This window comes from Carettochelys insculpta, chromosome 1 (genome assembly GCF_033958435.1).
Source record: "Carettochelys insculpta isolate YL-2023 chromosome 1, ASM3395843v1, whole genome shotgun sequence".
Lineage (NCBI taxonomy): Eukaryota > Metazoa > Chordata > Testudines > Carettochelyidae > Carettochelys > Carettochelys insculpta.
Window position 1 is genome coordinate 166,304,547 of NC_134137.1, and position 27,301 is coordinate 166,331,847.

The 27,301-nt window shown below is 41.6% G+C and overlaps 1 protein-coding gene across 4 annotated transcripts in view; it reads right to left on the bottom strand.

The window, feature by feature from the left end:
* Nucleotides 1-27,301, bottom strand: part of SRPX (sushi repeat containing protein X-linked) — a 73,586-nt gene that overhangs the window by 9,977 nt on the left and 36,308 nt on the right. The window contains exons 2-6 of one of the 4 annotated variants that reach the window (XM_074994749.1): nucleotides 21,318-21,398; nucleotides 20,055-20,138; nucleotides 12,970-13,161; nucleotides 11,847-12,023; nucleotides 2,976-3,102 (exon numbers count right to left, since the gene is read on the bottom strand). In XM_074994749.1, coding sequence (XP_074850850.1) covers nucleotides 2,976-3,102; nucleotides 11,847-12,023; nucleotides 12,970-13,161; nucleotides 20,055-20,138; nucleotides 21,318-21,398 — 661 coding nt within the window. The remainder of the gene's footprint in view (nucleotides 1-2,975; nucleotides 3,103-11,846; nucleotides 12,024-12,969; nucleotides 13,162-20,054; nucleotides 20,139-21,317; nucleotides 21,399-27,301) is intronic. The other 3 variants (XM_074994765.1, XM_074994757.1, XM_074994773.1) reach the window with 3 other exon arrangements.

A 27,301-nucleotide genomic window follows, 5' to 3' on the forward strand; every position in this document is an offset into this window, starting at 1 on the left:
TAGATCAGATGATCAGAAATTAAGTCAGATAATATTTTTCTACTGGAGAACCTCTAACAAAATTTGGGTGGAAAGCCCATCTGTCAGATTGCCTGGCTGCGCTCAGAGACTGCAGAATGACAGATGATGATGACGGGAAGAGCCCACAATATTTAAGAGCTATAGTTACAACAACCTAACTGCTTCCAGCAAAGTTAACCACTGCTGTCATTTTATTTATTTAAATTTTAAGTAACTGTTGTACAAACTTGTGCCTTTTTTTCTCTCCATGGAGACAATCAAACAAACAAACAAACAAAAAAGACTGGAGAATTATGATCAACTGAGCCTCATTCTGTGCAGCCGGACAGCTAAGTGTCTAGCAGAGTACCATTGTTTGCTTGTACTGTTGTTGCCACGTTGGTCACAGGATATGAGAGAGATAAGACAGGCAAGGACCAACTTCTGTTGGTAGAAAGTATAAGGATTTGCACTACACAGAGCTGTGTAGCTTTAATACTTCTATCTCCCATCAAATGAAGTTGGTCCAATAAAATATAACCTCATCCACCTTGTCTCTCACACTGCTCTTAAAAAGCCATCTGCTAAGACTCCTGTCTGCCCGGCAAGTGCTGCTTATATGGTTCTAGTTTTGTGCCAGATGACACACAGAGAAAAGGTAGGCAGAATCAAGATATCATTCCTTTTCGTAGTGGGAAACAGAGGGAGCTCATGGCAGGGTTCAGCTCAGCTGCTCATTTCCAACCAAAGCCCATATCAAGTGAATTCTAAACTACCAAGAAGCTTCAATCCATTCAGGGCCATAATTTTACCTCAGGACATTTCCTCTCATCCCTCTCTATAGGTAGAAGTTGTGCATATTTGCTGCCTGAGGCTTAAAGGACAAGAAGCCCTGAGACTGCATAAACATTTCTTAATCACCTGTCAGGGAACAGAGAGGGAGCCATGCTAGTTTATATACTATCAAAACAAAAAGCAGTCAAGTTGCACTTTAAAGACCAACAAAATAATTTATTAGGTGAGCTTTCGTGGGACAGATGAAATAAATATTGAGTCTGTTCTGGTCTGGCTATGGTCTGAAGAAGTGGGTCCTCCCACAAAAGCTCATCACCTAATAAACTATTTTGTTAGTCTTTAAAGTGCTACTTGACTGCTTTTTGTTTTGACCTGTTAGGGAAGTGATACAGCTTGACTGTGAACGGCTGGCTAAATACAGAAGCAGCTTCCCCTCCCTTGGTATTCACACCTCCAGATCAACTGCTGGTAGTAAGCCTCACCCTTCCTGACTGAGCTAACCTTACTATCCCCAGCCTTGCTCTGGCTTATTTATACCTGGCCCTGCAGATTTCCATGACCAGCATCAGATGAAGTGAGTCTGTGCTCACGAAAGCTCATGCTCAAAACTTTTCTGTTAGTCTATAAGGTGCCACAGGACCCTTCGTTACTGTTACAGCTTGGTATGTGTAGCAGGTCCCTTGGTAGTGAGCCTCTGAATGCTATGCTCTGAGCTGAACAAACTGGGCTTAAGGTGGTGCCAGAATTCAGAGTTTCGCCAGACTTCGAACCATCTTATGAGTACCCTACACAGTACCACTAACCCCAATCATTCAAACACTGGATCAGACATCACAGCCATGAGACTTAAAAAAGGCTTGTGATTTTCTTTAGATAAAATTGAGGCAGTGTAATTTACTTTCTGATTTTAGAGCCTTTAGGGTGTGTTTGGGTCTCAGTTAGCTAAAACAAATAGGGTCACAAACTTTCATTGAGAAAAAACTGAGATACTCACCTGATTCCAGGAGAAAAGCAGGAAATATTTCAAGACTCTCAGTAAAATTATGAGAGTTGGAAACAGAAATTCTGAAGATACATATGCCCTTCACAGGAAGTTTCCATAGCTCAGAAGCTACCTCACTGGAGTGGGAACAGTTATTGGTCCCATTACTTTGGATTATACAGCCCCTATTTTTATCATGTGATGCTATTTCACTGGGATGGGGGAGAGGCAGGGGATTATCATTAATAATATATGTTCAAATTCTGATACTGAACAACATTTAGGCTAAAGTTCTTATTTGAGGGTGATGAATTACTTAAGTGACTCAACATCCTAACATTACAGCTCTTCTTTTGCAATTACAAGCACTAGCATTTATGTATCTAATGGATTCCTCTAGCTTGTACTCTCTGACATATTAAAATGCCTTACTTTTCAAGGTATTTTCAAATGTCCTCATTAAATAAAGTTGTGAGTAACATTTATCTTTCAACAAACAGAGTCTATTTTCTCAACTACTCAATTCTTTTAACACCTTCTGTTCTGAGAGTTGATACGTAGATCTATTAAGCTTTTTGTACTAAATTATTTCCCATAATCTCATCAATAAATTATTTTGAACATCATATCAATCTTGCGCAAGTGGCAGACAATACAGCCATTTCAAAGGATATCATCAGCATAGAAATTAGTAAATTTCATAAGAATGGCCATACTGGGCCAGACCAAAGTCTACCTAGCCCAGTATACTGTCTTCTGACAGTGGCCAATGCCAGGTGCCCCAGACAGACAAAAAGAACAGGTAATCAAGTGATTCATGCCCTGGTGCCCATTCCCAGGTTCTGACAAGCACAGCATTCCTGCCTATCTTGGCTAATAGCCATTGATGGACCTTCATGAACTTATCCATCTCTTTCTGTTGCCATCTTAGACTTCACAATACCTGCTGGCAAAGACTATGAGCTTGTGTTGCATGCAAGACCTGGCATACTAAAAAAGTCTTCAAACCACAAGCTATGCCTGCATTATAATTTGAAAGCTCACGTAGACTCAATAGCAACTGTTGACTCCTTCACAGCACAGGTGGGGAAGGATGCTGACCAAGCACATCACCTAGATCAGTAATAGAGGGTATCCAGCAAAAGGCAAAGCAAGTGACCTGAGGTTTCCACTTACTACAATATACAGTTTCACCTACTCTGTCAGAATGCCGTCAGCAGTGTCCCTTCCTTCTGGGGTGTCCCAGAACACTCGGGCTGTTAGCTTATTTGGCTCAGCTGTTTTCTCCTTCACACTGGGGCACTGGATTCTAGGAGGTTCCACATCTGTTAAAAAAAGAAAAAGATTGAGAGAGAAAGAGAGAGAGAGAGAAATACATTCATGGTTTATTCTTTTCACAGCTGTTCACTATTTTACTCAATGTACATTGTGATAAAGCTTTACACACATGCACAACCCCCTCAACGAGGTGCTATGCTTAGACAAAAAAAAATCAAAGGCACAAATACAGAATGGGGGTGGGAGGGGTAACTGGGCTGGTCGCAGCCTGGCTGAGAAGGATTCAGGAGTTATGATGGAGCACAACGTCACCATGACTCAGCAATGCAATGCCGTTGCAAAAAAGAGGAAATGCAATTTTAGATTGCATTAACAGAGGCATAGCCATGGGCAGCAGGTACAACTGGCCTTAGCCTTCCCCAGGGGGGCCTGCCCCCCTGACTTTTCTCACCCCAGTCTATACCCAGTCCCAGACTACAGCCTGCACTCCTCCCCCCGCCCACACTCCCAGCTGGAGCCCTCACACTCCTGCACCCAAACACTCCGCCGCAGCCCACGTCCCCTCCAACACGCAGAGCCCCTTGATTGAACCCCCACCACATGAATTTTGTTATGTGCTCCAATATGAAGGTGAGGTGTAGGGCAGCATCGCCACATTGGTACATGTAATAAAATTCATTCTACTCAGGGATGGGAAATCTTAGAGGGAATATTGGTCCCCACCAGTGACCACATCCCTCCTCTGTAGGGGGTGGGGGGGTCAGAAGGGATGTGGTGAGCCAGCAGTTGGCAGGGGGAATCACGGTGGGTGGGGGAGTCTGCACCCCAACAATCTGTCCCAGCCCTCAGCCCTTCCTGGTGGGGAAGTGAGGAGGTGAGCAGCAATCGGAAGTCTGGTAGCCAGCCGGGGAGTCAGGAGGGCCTGAGTAAGCCAGCAAAAGGCCAGGGGTCTCATGGTGGCTGGGGCTCTGCTGGGGGAATGAGGAAGGATGCAGGCAGGTGGATGCTCACAGTGGGCGGGGGTGAGGGAGTAAGGCTGAAGGCAGAAGAGGCAGGACAGGGAGCGAGCTTCTCTCAGGGGAAGCATCATGCACTGCCCTGGGCATACCACACAGGCATGGGAGGTGATAGTACTGCTCTACTCGGTGCTGGTTAGGCCTCAGCTGGAGCACTCTGTCTAGTTTCTATCACCACAGTATAGAAAGGTTGTAGAGAACATGAGACAGATGCAGAGGTAAGCAGGAACAAAAGGATGGCACACGGCCCTAAGAACAAAGGCTGAAGCGTTTGGCTATGCTTCGTCTGGAAAAGAGGAGATTAAGGGGGAACATGGTAATTGTCTTCAGATACATGAAAGGTTGCAGTTAAAAAGACAGAAAAATTGTTCTCTCAGAAGCACTGGGTTCAAACTACAGCAGAGCAAACTGAGATTCAATCTCAGGAAAAAAATTCTAACCATAAGAACAGTAGGACAATGGCACAAGCTACCTAAAGATGCCATGGAATCTTCTTCACTGGAGGTTTTGAAAAGGAGGCTGGATAGCCATCTGTCCTGGGCAGTTTAGATACAACAAATCTTACACCTTGGCAGGGGGTAACACTGGATGACTTTTGTAGTCTCTTCTCACTGTGTGGTTCCTAGCCCCAGAACCCAGTGCAAAGAGAGTACAATGTTAATGCCTCCCATTTGTGGGAGGAAAGGAAGAGTGAGGGAAGGGCATAATTAATCCTATTTTCATTTTCCAGGTAGACTAAATAAAGCACCAGCAGTCATCAGGATAATGAAAAAAAAAAAACCAAGAAGTTCTGTGGCCACCTTATAGACTTTCTTTAAACCAATCACCAGCAAGGCTGAAGTAGCATTAGTGAACTGAGCTTGAGGTTAAAAGACATGAACTTCTCTGATTCTTTCAGAAGCTCTGCCACTGACTGCATGACCTTGGGCAAGTCACTGTTTCTCTTCTCTTTTTTTCTGTAGTGATGACTAAAGGTAACAAGCAAACAATTAAGGACTCCTCAAACTGTTGTCTTGTCACTATTGCCGTCTCATTGTTGGCTGTATTTGATAGTGTGGTGTTGCTTAGAGATGTTATTCATTGGTGTACCTTGATATTTCATGAGAAAAAATATAAAGTTTAGAAAACTGGAATTGTCTTCATAGCTTAATGATTAAGCTTCTGTGTGATGACAATGGTTCCACAATAAAAGACTGATTGGAGATTAAAACCACTGATTGGAAATGAAGGTGATGCATAACTGCACTGCTTCATCCAAATCCACTGATTGTTATCCACGCCCGGCAGCACAATGAAGCACTGAAGTGAAACTGTGAGTTTAAGCCAAACAGCACCTCTGGAAAAATCTACTATTAAAATTTAACCAGCAGATTTTTAACCCTGGCTTAGATTACACCCAAACTGAAATTTGGAATCAGGGAATCAAGTCCAGTGTATCTGCAGAGCTACTCTGCTCTAGGCCTCTTATTTATAAAAATAATCCTTAACTGTTATCTATAAGGTTAAAAAAAACAAGCCCTTTTTATTACCTTTCTACAGGGAGAGGGCATGGTCCTGTTTCCTGTAAAAGTCAATGGAAAAAGTAGCATTGGGTTCAAATGAATTAAGGTGGGGCCTTTATTTTAATACAGTATGTAAAATATTAAAATACAATCCATTATAACCTACACACGATAAAATAGTATTTTGTATAAAAAAAGGTCTTTGTTCTCATCAGTGTGAGTATTGCTAAATTACTACAACTACTTCGGATTCACGGTGCTGATGCAAGAGCCCAGTGCCCTCAAAAGCCTTGCTCTCCAGCACTTCTGCTCTAAGTGTGTGCCCCTTTGCCTTCAAAGTAAACTTTTCATCCTAGCTGTTTTCCTGCCTGTCTCCATCATATTCAAACACACCCTGCAGTAGCTGTTTATAAAGCTGCCTGATGGTACAAACAGCCTTTTAACAAAACAAGCTAAACTCCTCCAGCCCCTTGTGAGCCACCTCCATGTCCCAGATCTTGCCCACAATATTGACAGTCAAGTCACAGTCCAATATGTTACACAGCAGGACAGCAGCTAATAGAAATAAAAGGCACATAGAGTGCAAGTATTCCCAGTGAACAAATCATGTACTGTACCACATTACGCCCCTTTTGCATGTGCATGTCATCTTCCAAGCGACTTCATTTAAAAAAAAACAAACAAAACAGATCTGGTTGCTGTTCAAAGGTAGGGTATTTGAAAATGTTTTTTCAACCCATGAATTAAATACGTATCTCCTCCAGGTTCACCTTTGACCTATGTCACATGGTATTTCTTTTCCATTCAGCTGTGTCTACACCACAAAGTTTTGTTGACAGAAAAGGCCTTCTGTCGACAAAACTAGGGAGTTCCCACACTACAAATGCGTTCTGTCTGGAATTTGTTGACAGAACACAACCTTCTTCTTGGCAGAGTTGTGTCTTGGAAGTTTGAGGCATAGGACCGCTGTAGACAATTTTTTTCTACAGAAAAATAGTGTAGATGCTTCAGGGACCCCCTTTGTCGACAGAGAGAGCTTCCGGTTCACTGGCCAGCTCTGCAGAGCTTCCGGTTGGCTGTTCTGTCGACAGAGGACTGGGCAGTCCGGCTGCTCTCTGTCAACAGAGGGCATTGACAAGGGGAGCCTGTATTAGGTGTGGACATGTTCTGTAGACAGAAGTTCTGTCAGGAAATATCTGTCAACAGTGAGGTTCTGTCGACAGAACTCTGTAGTGTAGACACAGCTCTGCTATTTGAGACAGCCTCCATAATAGGGTCCTGGTTTACTACTGGGGGCTCTAGGCTTAACTAACAATAATAAAATTCAGTCCTAAATTCACTTTACGTCCAATGTGGAACACAAAACCTCGCCTGTGGAAAACAAACAGAAATTTCTGTAAACAAACACAGAGTGAAGCTTTTGAGAAGAGACAAACATGCTTGTGAACAACAGCTTTTCTTATTTGCTCTAGTGCTAGACACAAGACCTGGGAGAGCTCTCTCTGATTCTGAATCCTTATTTATGCCATTTAATTTTATAGCTATCCATCCCTCTGCTCTCCACTCATATGGCACACTTGCTTTCACCCCATTAGACTCGCATTGTCTCTTACCCTTCCCTTCCATCCTATAAACCAACTGCTCTTTCCCACTTGTTACCTTGCTCCCATCCTGTTGGTTCCATTCAGCTTCCCAAATCCTCCTTAGGCAATTCATTCATCCGCTGCGGTTTCTAAATAAGTTTCTTTCATACTGCCACGCTAGGGAATGCTTTTGGGAACACTTTCCAGCTCTCCTGTCCCCATCACTTCTCTCACTCACGCCATCATTTTATCTACCCTGCACACTATGGCTAAAGCTACACAAGAGGCTTCTTCTGGCAAAATTGGGCTTTGTTGGGAAGACCGCGGCTTGTCTGCACACAAAACGTGCTATGTCGACAGTTTGTTGACAAAACCTGGCACATCCACCAGCAGCGTTTATACCTCTCCCCATTCAGGTATAATGCCTCTCTTGACAGTGTCCTCTCAACAAAACAGTTGTGTAGATGTTCTGGAGCCCTTTTGCTGACAGAGATGGCTTCCGGTTCACTGGGCAGCCTTGTTTGCAGAGCTTCTGGTCAGCCATTCTGTCAAGAGAGGGCCAGGCAAGCTGGCTGCTCTCTGTCGACAGAGTGGCTTGCTCTTTCAATCTGCTTTTATGTGTAGATGAGATTTGTGGACAAAAGTTCTGCCAGGAAATCCCTTGCGACAGTGACTTCTATTGACAGAGACTTCTTGGGTGCTGGTAGCCTTAGTGTAGAATCTTGGCCACACTGAAGCCAAAGGGAGTTTAGCCCTGTGTAACTTCCTTAGGGCACTGACATTGCCCACCCCTCCTTTAACAATAGCTGACATTGCATTTGCAGGGGTGCTACTAAGAGTGAAGTATTAGTAGTTTCTTTGTCTTTCTGTGGCAGCTTACTGAGTATTCATTGTAGCCACTGCACAGCACTTTGGTACTAATCAGTATTTTAAACATCCAATTAATCAGGAAGAAAATTCCAGCACTAAGGGACAGAAAACACTGGTTTGTATGAACAAGCATGAATTTTCACTTTATTAAGACAGCAAAACTAAGTTACTCTGGGAACTGCATCACCAGGCACCTTGGTTTAGTATGCACTTCTGGTTGGACTGAAATTATTGGAAAGGCCATTGTCTGTGGCTACTTCAATTGCCTTTAAACATTTATAGGCAGACACACACAAAACCACCCTACCGCACCAAACAAACCCCAGAACAATCCAACTGATTGCAGTGGGGCACTCCAACTCTGCCCACTGAGCCCACACTTACAAACTGCCAGGGCCTGAAGGCCACATAAGGACTTGATCCAGCACAGTTCTTAAGCATGTGCTTGAAGTTATATGCATGCTCAAGTGCTTTGCTTTTCTGTCTTGAATTTGCATTAGGTGGTGCAAAGTGCAATCACCCTCTTATTTAATAGTAGAATGCCTTGTGCAGAGACTATAGGCCCTAACGCTCTATATCGAGTCAAGCAGCTCCAGGATTTCCTCCACTCTCCCTGTACTCTATAGACCAGGTGCAGTCAAAGAGTGATTACATACCACAGGATATTGAAAAAGGTAGCATGGAATAAACTAAAAATAGATCTTCAGTCATCCTTGGAATCTCTTTGCTGACATGTCATACAAGGTGGTTTATTTAAACTCTTAATTAGGCATTTCTGACATTAAGGCAATTTAGTAGGTGGAGTGAACTTGCTTGGAAGGTTTATATCCTGTTGGGGAGGGAGGCAGGCATTTTAACAGAAAATTTAGAGCTGCTCAGCTATGATTTTCCTGGGCTACTTTCTCATACTTGATTAGTGCTTCTTGGCTATTGTGCTGAACCAGCTATGACTACACCTTAGGAAATCATCTTGCTGGAATGACATTCTGGAACAAAGGGTCAGTAACATTTTATTGAAAACTTGTGCAGTGTCTACACTAAGAGAAATCTTTGAAATAGCCATGCTAATGGCCATTTTGAAGAATACTAATCAGGCGCTGAAATGCATATTCAGCACCTCATTAGCATGCTGCCAGCCATGGCACTTCAAAATTTTCACGCAGCTCATCCAGGCGGGGGTCCTTTTCAAAAGGGCCCCGCCAACATCAAAATCCCCTTATTCCTATCTGCTGATAGGACCAACATCTGCTGATAGGAATAAGGGGATTTCAAAGTTGGTGGGGCCCTTTTGAAAAGGACCCCCATCTGGATGAGCTGTGCAGCAGTGAAAAGTGGCAATTTTGAAGTGCCGTGGCTGGTGGCATGCTAATGAGGTGCTGAATATGCATTTCAGCACCTCATTAGTATTCTTCGAAATGGCCATTAGCATGGCTATTGCAAAGATTTCTCTTAGTGCAGACACAGCCTTGCAGGCTTTTGCTGCTCCAGCAGGGTGGTCCTCTGGGGAAGGGTGTGGGGGGCAGTCCAGACCCACTCATTACCCTTGACTCCAGCCCAGGGTCCCTATGAGAGAGAGGCAGCTAGTGGGGTGCTCTTGCCCCTGTCCCAATGTAGCTGCCTCACTCTGGGCCACTCTGCCCACCACTTCCCCTTTGTACCGTATTGTATTGTATTGTATTGTATTGTACTGCCCTTGCCCTGTCTGCTCAACCTTCCAACTCCTTCCCTCAACTGTGGGACAGGGGCTGGGGGAGGAGCTTTTTATAGGAAGTCCAGAGGTCTTCGCTGACCACAGGTGCTGATTAACCCCTGCTGCAGCTGACTCCTACTGAGACCCCAGCTGCCTGCCCTAATTGGGCTTAATGGGAGAACAGGAAAGCATTAACCCACCTTCCAATATACCTGCCTTCTACCAGGTGCTTGCAGCCTACAGGCTGTGTTCTACCACACTACTTATATGCCTTAATATAAGATTTAGAGGCCCAACTAAGATTGAAAACACTGGCATGTGTGTTCAAAAAGAGTTACAAAAATATAAACAGAGACTACGATTGAGAAGTCTTATTTTGGTAAGAGCAGATCTGTGCCTGGTGTTACTTTTAAATATCATTTATTTTATTCTACATATGGTGGCAAGATTACGGCATGGGCACTGGGGTGTAATAAAATACACTTGATCTTTTGTTCCTTCCCAGCATTACTGCCGAATGTGTGTGTGGTTTCAGATAAACACCTTGCACTCTGTACATCAATTCTCACCCAAATGTAAATCCTATTTTCCTTTTCAAATTTTGAAATGATATTTTAAATAAATAAATTCATAGGCCAATCAATACAGTCCATCCCACTGAATAATATGAAATTAGCCTCATGACTTCTACAGGTAGCTGCATTTTTAATATTGTACCCACATGCTCTAACTGATTGCTGCTGTCAAGATTCAGTTGCCATTGCTTTGAGCTACAGTAACAAAGGGTGGAACTAAACTTGACATTTTTTCAAAACACCATGAATTCAGGATTTTAAATATTTTTTGTATAACATAGATCACAACTTAGCAGCAAGAGGTTCTCCTGGAAACTTACTCTCAACATAGACAGCCAGGAGCATGTATTCAGTTGCAAGACAGAAAATATCAGGAAATTTGAACAAAATCCCATGAATGTAAAACTATAGCAGGGAGACGCCAGTGTTGTTTTACCCACTTACCCAGACTGTGCCACAGGCATCTTGAGGAAAACCATAGGAGGGTACAATATTGCTCCAGCCATGAAATCAAATTGTGGGTGGTCAATTCAAGTGGCTAAAGAACAGCACACCCTGGTAACTGGAAGCTGAACCACTTATCAGGAGCTTCCCAAGAACAGCAGCAGCAGCTGAAGACACTTTGTAGTACAGGTTGAACCTCTCTAGTCCGGCACTCTTGGGATCTGACTGGTGCCGAACTAAAGAATTTGCAAGGCCATGGCACATAAATATTGTCTAGTAGCTTTACTAAGACTACTACTACTTACTGGGCTCTTAGAAGACATTTAGGGTAAATTACAGTTAAATAACAGCACAGACCACTGAGAGCCAGGACTGGTGATTGTAAGCAAACTTTATCGGACCATGGGAAACTCAGTCAGACCCATGATATGTGGTCATCCAGCTAACTAAAATTATGCCAGATTACTGATGTTTGCCAGAAAGAAGAGCTCTGAATTGGAGAGGTTCAACCTGTAATAAGATTCTATCAGGAAATACAGCTAAAGGAGAATTATGCAAGCTTGGCTAGAAATGGATCCTAGTGTTGTGCTAACTGCACTGGAGTCCATCCTCATTTCCCCAGAATTCACTGGGAGCCCATGAACCCAAGGTGCAAAAGTAGCAAGAAGTCCCACCATAATGGTTAGTTCTGATTCTCTTTTAGGCTTACGAAGCAATGGCTGTGACACAATGCAGTAAACACAAGATGTGGCTGAGGAAGCTCCAGGAATTAAAACAGACTTCATAAGATATTAAGATCAAAAGGGACTATTATGAGCGTAGCACTGGCCATATAGCCTTATCCCATAATTTCTTCATCAAGCCCTTAACTTTGGTTCTGGCTACATTAGAAAGAGATCCAGACCTGATTTAAAGAGTTCAAGTGATTGAAAATCCATTATTCCCTCAGCTAAGTTGTTCCCATGCTTTCCTAGAAGACACCGTGATTGTTTTCTCACCAACATGGATGATGGAGACATGGTTACAATGCATTTAAAATATGTTGGCATTAAGAGGTTACAAAAGCTTTAAATCTCGGCTTCTTACAAAGTGACAACCTCAATTCACTTACCAACGCAGGAGGCTGGTCTGCCACTCCAAACTTTGTTGTCCATACATGTTACTGTCCGCTCTCCTTTTAGCTGGTATCCTGGGGAACAGTAATACTCACACCTGGAGCTAAAGTATGCACCATCTGTGCACTTGAACCCTCCATTAACTGGCATGGACAATGTTGGGCACCGTATTTCTGTAAAAGAAAACAAATGTATCCAGGACCTTCAGATTTCCATTCTAGAGGACAGGGGATTAAACAGATGTGCAACACTGTATGAGAATAAAACATGGTTAGGAATTTTCCAGCCAGAATGAGTGAAACTGCTCAAAATGATTTTCCGTCCTCAAACACGCTCAAATTTTGCTGCCATACAACTAAGTTAGCCCAACGGAATGGAACTAATTTAAGAAAAGGCTAGTTCCTTCCTTCCTCCCTTATTTGTCAAAATGTTTTCACTCACGAACTAATGGTGGGCCTGTTTCGGGTGACCAGATATCCTGATTTTAGAAGGGAAGTCCCAATATTTGAGGCTTTGTCTTAAATAGATGCCTATTGTCCCTCACCCCATCCTGACTATTAACACTTGCTATCTAGTCACCTTAAGCCCATTCAATCTGGTGACTTTCAGATTTTGCAAAATTACATTACAATTAACCATGTGGCTACAATTACATCTACAGTATTTCAGTGTGTTTGTTTCAGAAATATATTTCTACCAACTCAAAGCCCACCTGTTCTGCGAAGCACTCCTGCCTTTAATTCTTCATTGCACTCGGGGCTTGCACTTGCCTGTATCACACCTGCTATAATTTTAGGCTAGAAGCTCCTCAGCAATCAGCTGTTTGGCACAGTCCACCTATTATACAGCACCATGTACATCACAGGTGCTAGGCCAGTAGCATCTGAAATAGGTGCAGCTAAATTAGCTCTGACTTCACATATACATATTTATTTTTAAACTAAAAATAGGGATGAAAGCCAAATGATAAACAGAGTTACCTCTAAGAGCAGCTCCTGTCAGCTAGGTTTTTCCACATCTCAGCACTGATATTAAGTGTAAAAGCTACTCATAGATATTAGATGCAATACAGAGATGAGTTCAGTGCTACAGATGCACATAGAAGTATGATCTACTCACGTTTACACATAACTTTCCCAGACCAGCGCTTGTTTGACTGACAAATAAGCTGTTGAGGACCATGCAGTTCATAGCCTTTCTGACAACGAATATCACATCTTGTGCCCAAGACATTTTTGTAATATCCTCCTTGAGGTGTCCTGCAGTTTGCATTGCCATGTTTCACCTTAATGGGTGAACACCAAGGTGTTTCTGGCAAAAAGAACAGAAAAACACTCAACACATTTTACAAGACTAATTGGCTTAAGTCACAATTGCACAGTCATTTTGTCTATTGGATGTGGCTGAGTTTATTAAAAAAAAAAGTGAAAAAGCACACACAGAGGTAACTTTCTGGCCTGATCCAGCAAGGTGCTAAATATATCACAGCATCAGGCCTCGAAATGTGAGACGTTCCTGCTTGTTATAAATTAATGATGGTTTCCATTAAATTGGGTGTCTAAATTTCATGCTGATGGAATAAGTTTGCCACCATGTGGACAGACTGATAATCAACAATACCTGTATTTTTAATGCCCCCATAGAGCAAGGGTGAGGCAAAGTAGGGGGTGTGTGATGCTTCCTAAAGGGGGGGTGCAGTACGATCAGCTGTTGGGTGTGAGGCGTATCCATCTCATTAAAAATGTTGAAATACGTTACTGTTTTTGTGTCTGTGTATTCACATTTATCTACCGAGTCACAAAGTTTGTACATTCTACCTATTTATTGTCTTAAGTGTGCCAGAAGTTTTTTTGTTTTTTGTTTTGTTTTGTTTTCTTATAAACACAACAAAAATTTCCCTCAGTTTGGATTACATTAGACCGGTTGGGGGTGGAGGGGCTGCTAATTGCAGGGACAAAAAGTGGGGCCCAACATAAAAAGTTTGCTTATCCCTGTCACAGAGGCTGCATTTAGCTTCCCTTTGGTAACAGAAGCAGGCAGTCAAGGTGACAAGTTCAATCTCAGCAAAGCTTTATTTTTTCTGTGGCAAAATTTTGTTTTCTTTACTCTTGCCTTAATACCCTTCCATTCAAAACTTCCTTCAGGACCAGCAGATAGATGCATACTGGGTACCATGGAAACGGACATCTCCACCGGTGAACTCCACGAAGACCTAAGCTCCCTCACATTTATGAAGGGCACTATTATATATGTCACATTATAGAAATATCAAGTTTGGTTGCTTGGACACAAGAACAGAGACCGTCCCCCGCCCCCCAAGAATATATATGTGGGTGTGGGAATTTTACTTATTCTGAAGGAATTTCTAAGTTCCATCTCAGATGTTACATTGAGCCAAAACTCACCAGCATGCCAGGATAGCACTTCTAGGATGGCCCCAGCAATTCAACAATATTTAAGATTGCCCTTAAAATGTGCTTGTTTTCCCATCATTATGAAGAAAACCTTTTAAATGTGAATGGGTACAATGTTGTCTTTCTTACTAGATAGGTAGCTCTGTCTCGCCAGGTCAGACAAACTGAAACAAAAACTCTCAGAGAGTTAAGAACTAGTGCCATTCATCCTCAGTGGGCGTTAACTCTCAGTCACCAAGTACAACATATATGCTCAGGTACTGGGTATGAATGTTTCAGCCAATATATCCACACCATATGTATTTCCAGGTGTGGTTATGTTACCTGATCAAACTACATGCAGTCTTGTGTTATTTCTTATGCATAGCACAAGTTTATGTACACACACACACACACAAGGAAAATGGACCCAAGCAGCAAAGATCATATCCAGATCTTAAAATTTTCCAAAATCAGAAGAGTTTGGATCTGGGTTTTGGTTCAGGCACATCTTTACAACAGATTTACCTGCTCTTGAAATGTGGCATTCATCTGCCATCAACTCTGTGCAATCATTCAGGAAGAAAAGAACGCTTAGTCCAAGTTCAGTTGAGGAATGGAGGTGCAGAAGTCCCATCAGAAAAGCACCAAACTGGGGTAGAGGGCCCAAACAGCGAATGAGGATGGTGTTAGGAGTGGGAATATTCCACTCCCTCACTTGATTCTAACTGGCCCTTTTAGAAATATTAACAAGAGCTGACTATGAAGCTTCTGGGATGCTCTAAAGTTTGAAGTATCCCTCCTCTCGTGTGGATTTTCTCAGCACCTGCCCATGGCTGCACCATTCCTTAAGCATTGTCAGGGGACTAGTTTTCTTGTCTCCTTTTCTGCCCTGCATTCTGCATAAAGGATTCTCCCACACTTCTAGGCATTTTATTCTTCAAGAGTGTCCCAGCAACCCTTAGCTCTGATGCTCCCTGATGCTAAGTTGTTCAAATTTCAGTGTCTATGCTGAGCTGCTTCAAGTTGTGTGGATGACTAGAGCCAGAATGGATGAAACATAAAAATGCTGGAAAATCCCCAGCCCCAACCCATTCCTGCACTTCACATACAAATGGAGGGACACAGAAACTTGTCTGAAGTATCTGACAAAATGGGTCTTTGCTCACGAAAGCTGTTAGTCTATAAGGTGCCACAGGACTTCTCATTGTTTTTGAGGATACAGACTAACATGGCTACCCTTCTGATATTGGTCTGAAGTATGTGATTCATCTCCCGCTAAAGCCCCAAGTACTGGTCAGACATGCAAATTAATGGATCACAGGGACTGCCAAATCAAAGCAGAATTGGAATTTGGCCACAATACTGGGATTAATACCCATACTCGCATATTGCCCCACCTCCCTCAAAGAAGTCTTGACACTCTATAGTCATTAACGACTATAATTATTCAAAAGAAACTCTCCATCAACTGGGGCGCTGGTTCAATACACACATGGGTGTGTGTCAGCGACAAACCTTTCCTAAGTAGCCAAAACAACTTTTTGTGGGGGCATGAGGGCCAACGCATAAGATTTCTGAACAGGGTCTTCTATCCAACTAATGACTAATGTGACTTTGTTTACCTCTGGGATTTGACAAGGACAGCATTTAAGGAGATAAGAGTGTAGGCACAAAGAAAGATAAGCAACTAAACATCACATTGCATGCAATATTCAGAGGTATATAATGAGCCTTTATGGGATCTGGGAGGGTTTCCAGAACCTCATGCCTAAACAGCGGCAAAACCACAAAAACAATCTAAAAGTTGTCTTTCACAAATTGAATCAGTTTCACAGATAATTATTGGCTCTGTTGTTGCTGTTGATTAATTTCATCTTCACATTTCAAATGTCTTTCCTCATATTTTGGAACAGTTCCATGAACATATTTAATGGGCTTTTATTTCATCTACCATATTTGTTGTATTTTTTTATTCAGTGTATAAAAAGGGTGAGATATTTTTACTTCTCCGCCAACGGAAATTTATACTTCCACATAGATTCTACTAGAACTACAGAAACAACTTTGGACAGTGGAAGTGGAGAGACTGAGAACAGAAAAGGGTGGAACTGCCAGAGTTTTAGTTTGTTTCACAGAAAGCATTTGAAAGTAGCACAGCTTGTTTCTGAAACGGTGTCCCTCAGTGACATAATTATGTTCTCTGACAGAACTGCACCATCCACAAGGCTATTTTTAGTGCACTAGCTCAAGGCCAACTAATACAAGTCTGTCTACTCTGGCTGGGAGGCCCATTTCCAGCTTCAGTGTAGACATACCCTTAATGGGTTGCATCAAAGTAGTGGCTTTTGTGCTATGCAGAACAAAGAAATACAGCACTCCAGGGGCTTTTTCTCCTCACACGAATCCCATGCAGAGCAGTCAATTAGAGAAGAAACATTCTTCTTCACATTGGCACTTTCCAAAGTGTTTGTCAGCACTGTGAAAATGCTGAGCTTTGGACCAGCGTTCCTGTAAGTTGCTCAGGTAAAATGCATTTGGATTTTGTAATACAATGAGGCACACTGATTGATTAAGCAGTACGGTGTTATCTGATTAAAGTATGACCATATAGTTAATTGTTGCAAACCCTGTTTTATATTTGCCACAAATCTTATACAAATGTTGCAAGTAAGATGTCTATGGAAAGGTTATAATTTGTCAAATGCACTTATGCCACTTGTATTCATGTACCATTTTTGTATCTGAAATTTGACTATTGGCCCTATGACTATATTTCAAATATGTTCATTCCTATGGTAATGATCACAAGGTATTTAGCCAGCACATTTTGGAGGAGCTATTTCAATTAAGTGGCTTGTCAAGGAACATTTAACTTGCAGGTTGAACCTCTCTTGTCCAGTACTCTCGGGACCTGACTGGTGCCAGATGAGAAAATTTGCTGGACCACCAAAGGTCAGTATTCTCTAGCAGCATTACCAACACTTTCGCTGCTTACTTGGCTCTTACAAGACATTTAGGGGTAAATTACAGCTAAATAACAGCACAGACCACAGCACCAGGACTGGTGGCTGTAAACAAACTTTACGGGACCACAGGATACTTGGCTGCACCCATGGTAAGTGGCTGTGCGTCCATCTAAAATCATGCTGGATTGTAGATGTTGCTGGATGAGACCATTCCAGATTAAAGAGGTTCACCCCGTACTATCGATGATGCCCACCTACATGGAAAGGACTTTCCTGTGAAGAACGTGCTGTTTGGGGTATGGGTAATAAGTTTTACTATGATTAGGCAAAATCATGCATGGGCAGATTACTTGATCCCATGACTCTGTTCTTGTTCTTGTTCTTCCCTGTAGTTTTCTAGCTGTGCTAAGAGCTTTGTTTGAAGCAGTGAATTTTCCTCCACATGGTAGAAGCTACAAAAGGCCTTCGAAATAACTCCAGTTTGCACTCTGTTCAAACTTCTGAACTATGAACTAGTATTCTAGCTAAAGAACTGCTCCAATGATTTGGAAGCAACCAGAGACTGAGCAAGCCAGTAGTTTAACCTAGCACTGCTACAAGCCTGAACCAAGAACTATGCAATTATTCTAAGTTTGTGATTCCTTTAACCAATTTTAACTCTTCCCTTTCCTTCTTTCTATAAAAATCCTTTAGATTTTAGATACAGAAGAATTGGCAATAGTGTGGAGAGTGGGTAAAATCTGAGAGATGTATTGATGTGGATGTGTGGCTGGATCTTTGGGATCAGAACCACCTTTTATTTTATTAATTTGATTTTAAATGACCTCTCATCATTAATGTCAATGTTTAGGTGGTGGTACAAAGACTGGAATGCCTAACAAAACTACTTTTCTGACTTCTTGTTGCCAGTGTGGTGAAACAGAAGTTTACTTTTGTCCCTGGTTTGGTATATCTTGTGGGAGAATTACTGTCAGCCTTGGGAATCATCTGCCCTTTTTCTCAGCAGTTTGTCCTGATTTTGGTTGTGACCCATGAAGGCACAGTTACAGGCAACTTCACTAGGGAGGAAGGGAACTGTAAGCTAACTTGTTGGGAAGGAATGCAATTGGGATGTTAGAAGTCTGAGTTAGCTGAAAAATATCCAGATGAGCATGAGGGTTTGGAATGTGGCCAATCCCTAGCGAACAAACTACAGGGTTTAATTTGCAGACATCAACGAGAATTGAAAATCAGCTAGGTTTACATAGCTCTACTTAATATGCACCATGCCATGCTAGGCATGTATGAATACAAATTTTTCAAAAGGTATGCACAATGGTTAGTATATTTGATACTCTGAAACTTTTTATAGAGAGAGATGATCCATAACCAAAACCCTAGAAATACACACCCTCATATTTTGGTGAAATTCTGATCCAGATCCAATCTGAGCAACTCAGGTCCATATCAGTTTTTGTTTGTTTGTTTTTTAAGTGACCTACCTGTCAACTCAAATAAGTGCAAGCAAATTAATATACTTGGGTCTTCTCAGCTTCATGCCTTTGGTGTTGGGATCTGAGTTGTCTAATCTGCTACTAAAGCTCAGATCAGAGCTTCCAAATTTAATATAGTTTTTAATTTTTGTGTGACTACCCCACTGCATTTCACACACTGCTGTGACATCTGTGCAGCCAATGAAATAATTTGTTCTGGATCACTTTTCTAAAACACAGGTCTTAAGAGTCTACATTCTGATCACTTCATTCGTCTTTAGTAAATCACTTGAACCCTTTGTTTCAGTATCCACAGAGAATTAAATGTTAAAGACAAAACCCAACACATTTGCCATATAAAGCTATGGACAAATATATTTTTCTGATTATACTTTTAAAGGTGGGTTTTCACACTGGGATACACTTTGGTGGGAGTGCAAAATAAACATTTGTAAAAACATAAGCTGGACAGTATTTTGAACCTTCTCTTTTGGTACTCATAAATAGTTAATATATTTTATGCATATCCTTGTGTAAAAATCATGTTTTATTCTCTGTCCAGTACAAACATTAAGCAAAGCTACACTAATGCCCTATATTTCTAGGTTTTCTCAACAATGCAATACGTTGTCTTCTTGCATGTCCATAGACTCGATGCAAAACATTAGTAAAATGACTTTTTTGGGTGATAAGAGGGCAGGGCGTTGAGTGTGGAGCCAGATTCTTCAAGAACTAGGCAGATATGTCACAGATTTACTAATGATTTTTCTATCAGATCCCACTGGTCAGTAAACTTGTTTGGAATATGGAAGAAAATCTGAATCTGATTTATATATTTGCTGAATTCAATTATCTCATTAATGTGCCAACATGTTTGTTTAATGTCTATTTAGTTTAATGCCTGCTCATTAGTGAACATGTTTTACTCTTCATTCCAGGTTGCAAGATGAACCTGAAATGTCAAGGAGATTATGAAGAAGCTTATAACAATCAAGCTCTCCTTCGCATGCTTCCATACCTTACCATCAATAGATCCAGATTCAGATCACTGATTATCATTGATGGCTTTGGCTACAGGGTATGAAAGAAGGAGACAGCAGCCTATTTTTAATTTTCATGAGTTAGCAGCTTGACCTTTCAAGAACGAAGGCAATAAAAACCAGCAATTTACTCACATAACCTAAACAATGCACAGTGCTTGTTCCATTTCCTATGGTTTAGAAAAATAAAAATAAAACGCTCATCTTGTCAGAAAAACTTGAACACAAATGGTGCTGGATCACCCTAAGACATTCTGATTGCAGGAAGAAAAGAGAAAAGATCTCCCAGCCACCAGCTGATCCTTTTTAGCACAGAAGCAAAGCATTCACCTGCATATCTATTGTGTGCATACAGATCTTCGTCATCTTCTGTGGGTGAATATCCTGATCCTACAATACAAAATGAAAAGAAAACTGCAGCAAGAAAGGAAACATAATTTAAAAGGAGAACAAGAAAAGCTCCTGCAGAAAGTGCAAGTGAGATTAGGGTGCCGCAACCTAAGCAATGCTGACAGCATAAGCTTCCATGACAATTAGATTTGTAGTGGAACCAGTTTATAGCGAATTTGAAACTCTGCTCACCATGGAGTAGAATGAAAATCTAGGATTGTTATTTATTATGCAAGATGTACTGCAAAATGCAAATCACAATTTGTCTTAAAGGGAGCTTCCAGATAACATGAAGTTGTTTGACGGGGAATCAGACAACCCAGTGATTTCACTGTAAGATGGTTCCACAGTTAAGTGGCTGTTAACAGCCATCAAGCCAACCAGCTGTAGTAAAACTGCCAACCAACCAGCTGCATTAAACATGTGTGATTGAAGAACAACCCTGGCTTACAGCACAACTTATGTAAGTGAAACATTGATTACATTCCCAGCAAACATGGTTCTACCCTATCATAGGGGAATTTTGTTTTGTATCAAGTCTTCCTTGATCACTCCAGGTAAAGCTATGACAGGTTGGCTTCACTTAGAAGGATCTGGACAATTTCTGTAGGCTAGCAGGGTGCAGATGAAATGCTTTCTGTCAAAATTTCTGGTTTAACACTCAGCAACATCTCCCACATCATTAATTTGTCCACGGCAATATAAATGTGTAGCATGCGATACTGCTGTAAAATATACCTGAGCAATATTTAAAAGTTTTTAGTTTAATCAGAAGCTTTAGATCTTCTGACTTTACATCTAACTTTAGTGCATGTCAGATTTTCTTAACAGTAATGGCTTACACAGACTCAAGGGTCAAGTTTGCCAATCTCTATAAATTCTAGCATATAATGGTTCAGACATTAAGGGAATATTTGTGCAGTAGCTAGTGTTTCCTTATTAAATACCTGAAATTACAAGTACCAGAACAGTTCACATGGGATCATTAAAGCATTAGGTCAAGACTTTCAAAAACAGATAGCTAAAGGAGACTACTAAAGACAATATTAATTAAGGCACCTACATTTGTAGCCTAATTTCAAATGCTAACCACCCAGCAACCACTGCTGAAGCCAAAGCCAGCAGCTTCCATTGGCTAGGCAAATTAACACAAGGGTGAAGAGCTACCAGCTAATCAATCTGTCTTGCAAAAATACTTATCACCATGTCTGGACACCTCCCATATATTTAAAAAGAAACAACAGTGACTCTCGTTCCTCTTCTCTTTTCCTTCCATTCCAGCCTCTAGGAAAAAACACTTTATTAACATACAACTTTTGTTTTCATGTCTGCACCTCCCATGTGTCCCACTGTTGAAGCCCAGTTCGCTACCCATTTATATCTAATGTTTTGTCCTTCCCGTTTACACCACTGCTGCAAGTAACTCCCCAGAAGGCACGCCTGCTCTGCTCTGCCAGCACGGCATCCCATTACCATCCTGCACAGCTGTATGAAGCAACTTAACATGCATTGAAACATGTAGCACAACCAGTGAGGAATTCATACTACTTTCTCTGATCTGCTTTACCAATGTTCCCTAGAAAACCTAAAATAGGCCACAAACTCTGGTCTTCACTTCCTCAGCTGAACAGGAAGTGCACTTGGCAGTGGGGATCCATTATATAAAGGGACCCAGACCCCCCACGCAGCGCTGAGCTCAGCTATAGGGCACGCATATGGGAAGATAGGCTGTACAGACCCTCTGATCTTAACCCTTGCAACAGAACTGTGATGGGGCGCTTAGGGCTCTTCACCCACTGGACTACAGTCACACAGTGTACAGTCATTTTGGCAGCCCCTTTGGCTATGGGGGCAGAGAAGGACTCCTGAACCCAATTCAACTATTCACTGCTGGCACTGGGCAGAGAACTGCCCCTCTGTGAACCCTTTAAGCCTCTGTGCTTGAAAATTAAATTAGGTTTATTTTAAGGCTGTCAAAGGATTAAAAATAACAGTACAACTAATCACAGTTCTTATCATACTGCTAAGCAATAACAGAGAACAGATTTAAATTGATTTTAAAGCGTTTTGGATGTTCTTCTACATTTTCAAATATTTTGATTTCAATTAAGACACAGAATACAAAGGGTACAGAGCTCGCTTTGTATTACTGTTTATAAAGATTTGCACCAAAGATGGCATAGCTGTACAATAGGAAATTTTCTTCAACTTCCTCATGTCCTATCCTCTCATGGCCTCTATGCTGTCCAGTCTACTTCTAGACTTTTTCTTTTTCATCGTGGAACCATAAAAAAAGCCTGGACTGGATTTACCCACTCACCTTCAAAATGAGTAGGCCTATCATAACTGAACCAGAACTGTCCACTGGCTTTAAGACATAGCAGACTATCAAAGCTACCATGGTTCATGGCACATGGACTTGAGAGTCAGGAGTCCCATGTTTCATTCCCACATGCAACGTTCACTGACTGTACGATACAGGAAAAGCCACTTCACCTTTGTCTGAGATTACCCATGTATAAAATGAGAAATATGTTTCCGTACCTCAGAGGGGTGCTAAAAGATTCATTGTTTAATATTTATTCATTGTTTAGCTATAAAGTCCTAAATAATGTTATTACAGCAGTAATAAATTTTAAGAGGAAGGGAGAACACAATGTCATATTGAAAACATATTGATGGCATGCTTTATATTTTGGCGGGGCCTTGCAAAAACTGGCTGCATTTCTCATTTCAGCTGAGTACAGGCAAAAGCCACAAAATGAAACTATTCAGTTTTAACAAGAAACCATTATCAAGATTAATGTATGGAATCTAATGATCATATTTTCTTTAGGAAAAAATGACTTCTTTATTCACAGAATAATCACCATGTTTAATATTTCAGGCAAGCCTACTTTTTCAAATATTTTATTAGAGCATAATATTTACATAGATTTAAATTCAAATCAAGAGCAAATGATTACTAATGACTGGCCTCAGCTATCCAATAGTCTTTACTTGAGAAAGAAACTCAAAGAAGCATTTGGCAAAACATTTTAAAAAGGAACTGAAATGATATATTGGACCAATATTTTGATACAGTACAATCCTCAAACATACACCTCCTATTATTTAGAACAAGGAATAAATGACAAAGGATCAATTCATGAAACAATTCTACCTTTGTGTGCAAGTTGTCAAGTGTAAGTAAACGAGGGACTTAAAAACTACAGTATTTATATGCCCACTTGTGTAAAAACGTCCTTAAAGCACTTTATTTGAAATACATTTAGTGAAATAGACTTTTGCTGTACGAACTGCCAAATACACCCAACATGTTCTAACTGTGGCTCTCCCCAGAGATCAACAATTAGGTAGGCCCCGACCCAGCACACTACATTGCTCCAGTACATCAAAGCACTTAAGCAAGAGCTTCATTTTAAGTATGTGAGTTCTTCAGTGGAACTACTCACAGTTAAGTTACAGGAATCTAATTCACTAATGAAAGCAAACCTCTCTGTTGGGTAGGTAGCACATAGCACACATTTTCAAATATTATGGAGAACCCAAAGTTAAAAGAAAAGAAAAAAATGGAATGATACTGTGCCCTCTTTCTCGAATTAGAGGAGAGATTCTTAACCATTTTGATCACAAAATGTAAGAGAATCCTCATGACCACTTGTTTGGCAAAAGAGGAGAATTTTGCTCTGGGACTCTTTAATCCAACTTGGCTAACCAGCAGCAAGACCAGAATTAAATAATTATTAAAAATGGAGAAAAATTCAACATAAACAAGCTTCAAACATTATAAATGCAACTCAGGGGGTAGCTGTATTTGTTTGACAAATTACAACCAGGCCTGGAGCACCCTATTTATTACGTACTGAGCCTTCATGGGTAAGACTGAGGAAGTGTGTCTTACCCACGTAATGCTGACAGACCTAGGTTGCCAACCTCATGGAGAGAACCTGTGAGCATAGGGTCTAAAGTCCTGCACTCTACCACATGAGCGGAAGGCCAGCTGGCTCTCAGCTGAGGCTGTAGAGCAGAGACTTTGCTTGCCCCAGATGAGGTCTCAGTGCCTCTGGGTACTATATGCTTCCTGGGGCTGAGGAAGCATGTTCCAAGCTTCTGAGACCTTCCAGCAGTTCTTCCCAGCCAATGCACCAGTTGTAATGCCAACAGACCCAGGTTGCCAGGTCCAGGGATAGAACCTGCAAGCACAGGGTCTAAAGCCCTGCACTCTACCATGTGAGCTAAAGGCCAGCTGGCTCTCAATCAAGGCTGTAGAGCAGAGACTTCACTCACCCCAGATGAGGTCTCAGTGCCTCTTGGTACTACACCCACAAAAGCTCATTATCTAATAAATAAATCTGTTAGACTTTAAGGGGCATCAGCACTACTTGTTATTAAATATGTTGCAGGCGTTAAATATCAAACCTAGAACATTATGGTCTAGAAAAACATACGTGTGAGCAACGTTATACACAAAGGTTTCAGCTAAACTACACTGACAACTCATGCACATAAATAGGAGCGCAAGCAGAAAGCATTTAGCCCCATTACTGGACATGCCTTAGACCTGCAAACGGTTTCACATGGGCAAACCTTTGAGTTATGTAGAATCCTGGTGATGGTATGAGGGACTGCATGTGCAAAGGTCCATCCGCATGGATCTGATTGGATTGGACCCTAAAATTGCTATCTCTTTGGGGCAGGGGCTGTGTCCTCCTCTCTACATGAATAGCAACTAGTACAGGGGGCAGCAATCTTTCCAAGGTGGAGTGCTGGAATTTGATCTCTAGAAATGCTCCGAGTGTGGGTGATACTTTCTAAAGTCCTACTTACAACAGGTTCACTAATAAATAAATAAATAAAGCTTCAGAACTGTACCGTTTTAAGTCTGAACTATGGAAATACATCATTGTAACTTGGAAGGCAGAGCAGAACAGTTAACAGGATCAAACTATGGCTGAGAAGGAGACTTGCATATTTCATTTATTGCAATTAAACTGAGATTTATCTGAACCTAAGGGATATCATCCTCCCTGTCTGTCCCACGGCTTTACAAAAACATCGCTGTGGGACCTCATACCCACACAGCACCAGGAGAACACTGTCGGCCTGCATCTCTGCAAAGTCAGCTGTCTGGCCAGGCTAGCCCTTCCCCGGGACAATGCCACTGGAAGGAAGCTTCTGCACTGGACACATCGCAGAAGCCTGTGATGGGAGTTACCGACCCCTGATCTAGCACATTACAGTGAACCTCAAAGTTACGCACAGTGCAGTTACAAATTGATCAGTTAACCACACACCCCATTTGGACCCAGAAATACACAATCATGCAGCAGCAGAGAGCCTTTTTTTAAAAAGACAAATACAATACAGTAATGGGTTAAATGTAATGAAAATTTAAGAAAAAAGATCTGACAAGGACACTCTGCTTTTTTATTTACATTAAGATGGATAAAAGCAACATTTTTCAACTGCATATTAAAGTTTCTAAACTGTATTAAGTCTATGTTCAGTTGTAAACTTTTGAAATAACCACATTGTTTTGTCCAGAGTTATGAACATTTCAAAGTTACAAACCTCCATTACTGAGATGTTCATAACTCTGAAGTTCATTGTATATTGCGTTAACATTAGAATAAATAGTATTTCGTAGCCAAAAAACGGGAGTGCGGGGGGAGAGAAGAACGGATTACAGAGCTATTTTTGCCACGCCTGATGTGAGAGGGAATCTCCAAGCACCACTTCTGTGTTGTCAGATTAAGATCTCACAACTAAAATAATCTGCATATGAAAATCAATCACAAGTTTCCACTATTTGTTGAAATTAGACAATGTTAGCCTCGGCGTCAAAACATCAAACAGGACTACACTGCTTAAAAGTGATCCTCAACATGTTTACAAACTAAAATAGAATGTAAAGGTTTTATTCTGAGAGGCAGTTTTCTGTTCACTAGCTTGGCACTAGCAAGAGTGACAAACTTCAAATCTATCATCATTATACAGTGGCAGATTTTTTTACTAAAGGCTTGGACTTGCTCCCCGGTAGTATTTTTGCCACATAACCGTATTACATCAAAGTTTTCTCTTCCCCTCATTCTCTTGTTCAGAATTTACTGTGATGGGTTAGTGTTATATAAAATTATGGTACATGCAATAAAATCAACAGCTAAGGACAATACGCCCCGGAGCTTTATATTCTACTGAAATTTACTGTCTTAAATACAGTGCCAGTTAACTTCAATACATCTTTCTGAGAGGATCAGTTTGTTTCACATTCTGAACCATTTTTGCTCTTGATTTTTTTCAAGCAGCTCAAGAGCCAAGAGCTAATTTTACATGTGGTGTATCTCACAGAGGAACCAAACAACAAAGATCTGATGCTAATGTCCTTGAGCATACACACCCTAGGAATTAAGGGTTTGCTAAACAAGACTGAATGTTTATCTGATCTGGTCTCCTGTCTCTAGCCCTGGCACTACCTAATCCAGGGGTGTCCAACCTTTTTACATGAGGGGCCACATGCAAATCTTTTCGTGTTCTGGGGACTGAATACAAATAGCCCCAAACCATCACCACCACCCATCCCCAGTCTTAAAACCCTTGCAGCCCCAAACCTCCTCCCCCCGACCCCCAGGCTTAACTCCCACCCCCACCAGCCCCCAACCACCACCCCCAACCGCAGGATCAATTTACCCAGGAGCTCCGCATGCTGCCACCTCCCCCTCACTCCTTTGCCAGGCTGTCTCCTCTTCCCCATGGCTGCGCCCAGCCCTCCTACTCCACCCACAAACATTGCAGCAGGGGCTGCTCCCAGCGCCCCGCTGCGCTGAAAGAATAGGATTCAATTTAATTGAGCAGGTTTAACAGCCGGATTCCTCCTGCCAGCCGTTAAACCAATTAAACTGAGTTCTACCGCAGTGTTTCTCAACCTTTTATTTTTTTAATAAAGTATCCCTTTTTCAAAACAAAAGCAAAAAAATTGCAAGTACTCCCAGTACCCACAATTTTCAGACATGCAAAATCCCCAATTCCCTCTCCCCTCCTCCAGAGCCAGGCAGCCCCAGCCCTCTGCTTTAACCCAATTCCCCCTTCCTCTCCCCCAGAACCAGGCACCCACAGATCCTTGCTTTAATCCAATCCGCCCTACTCTCCTCCAGAGCCAGCCCACCCCTACTATAATCCAATGCCAG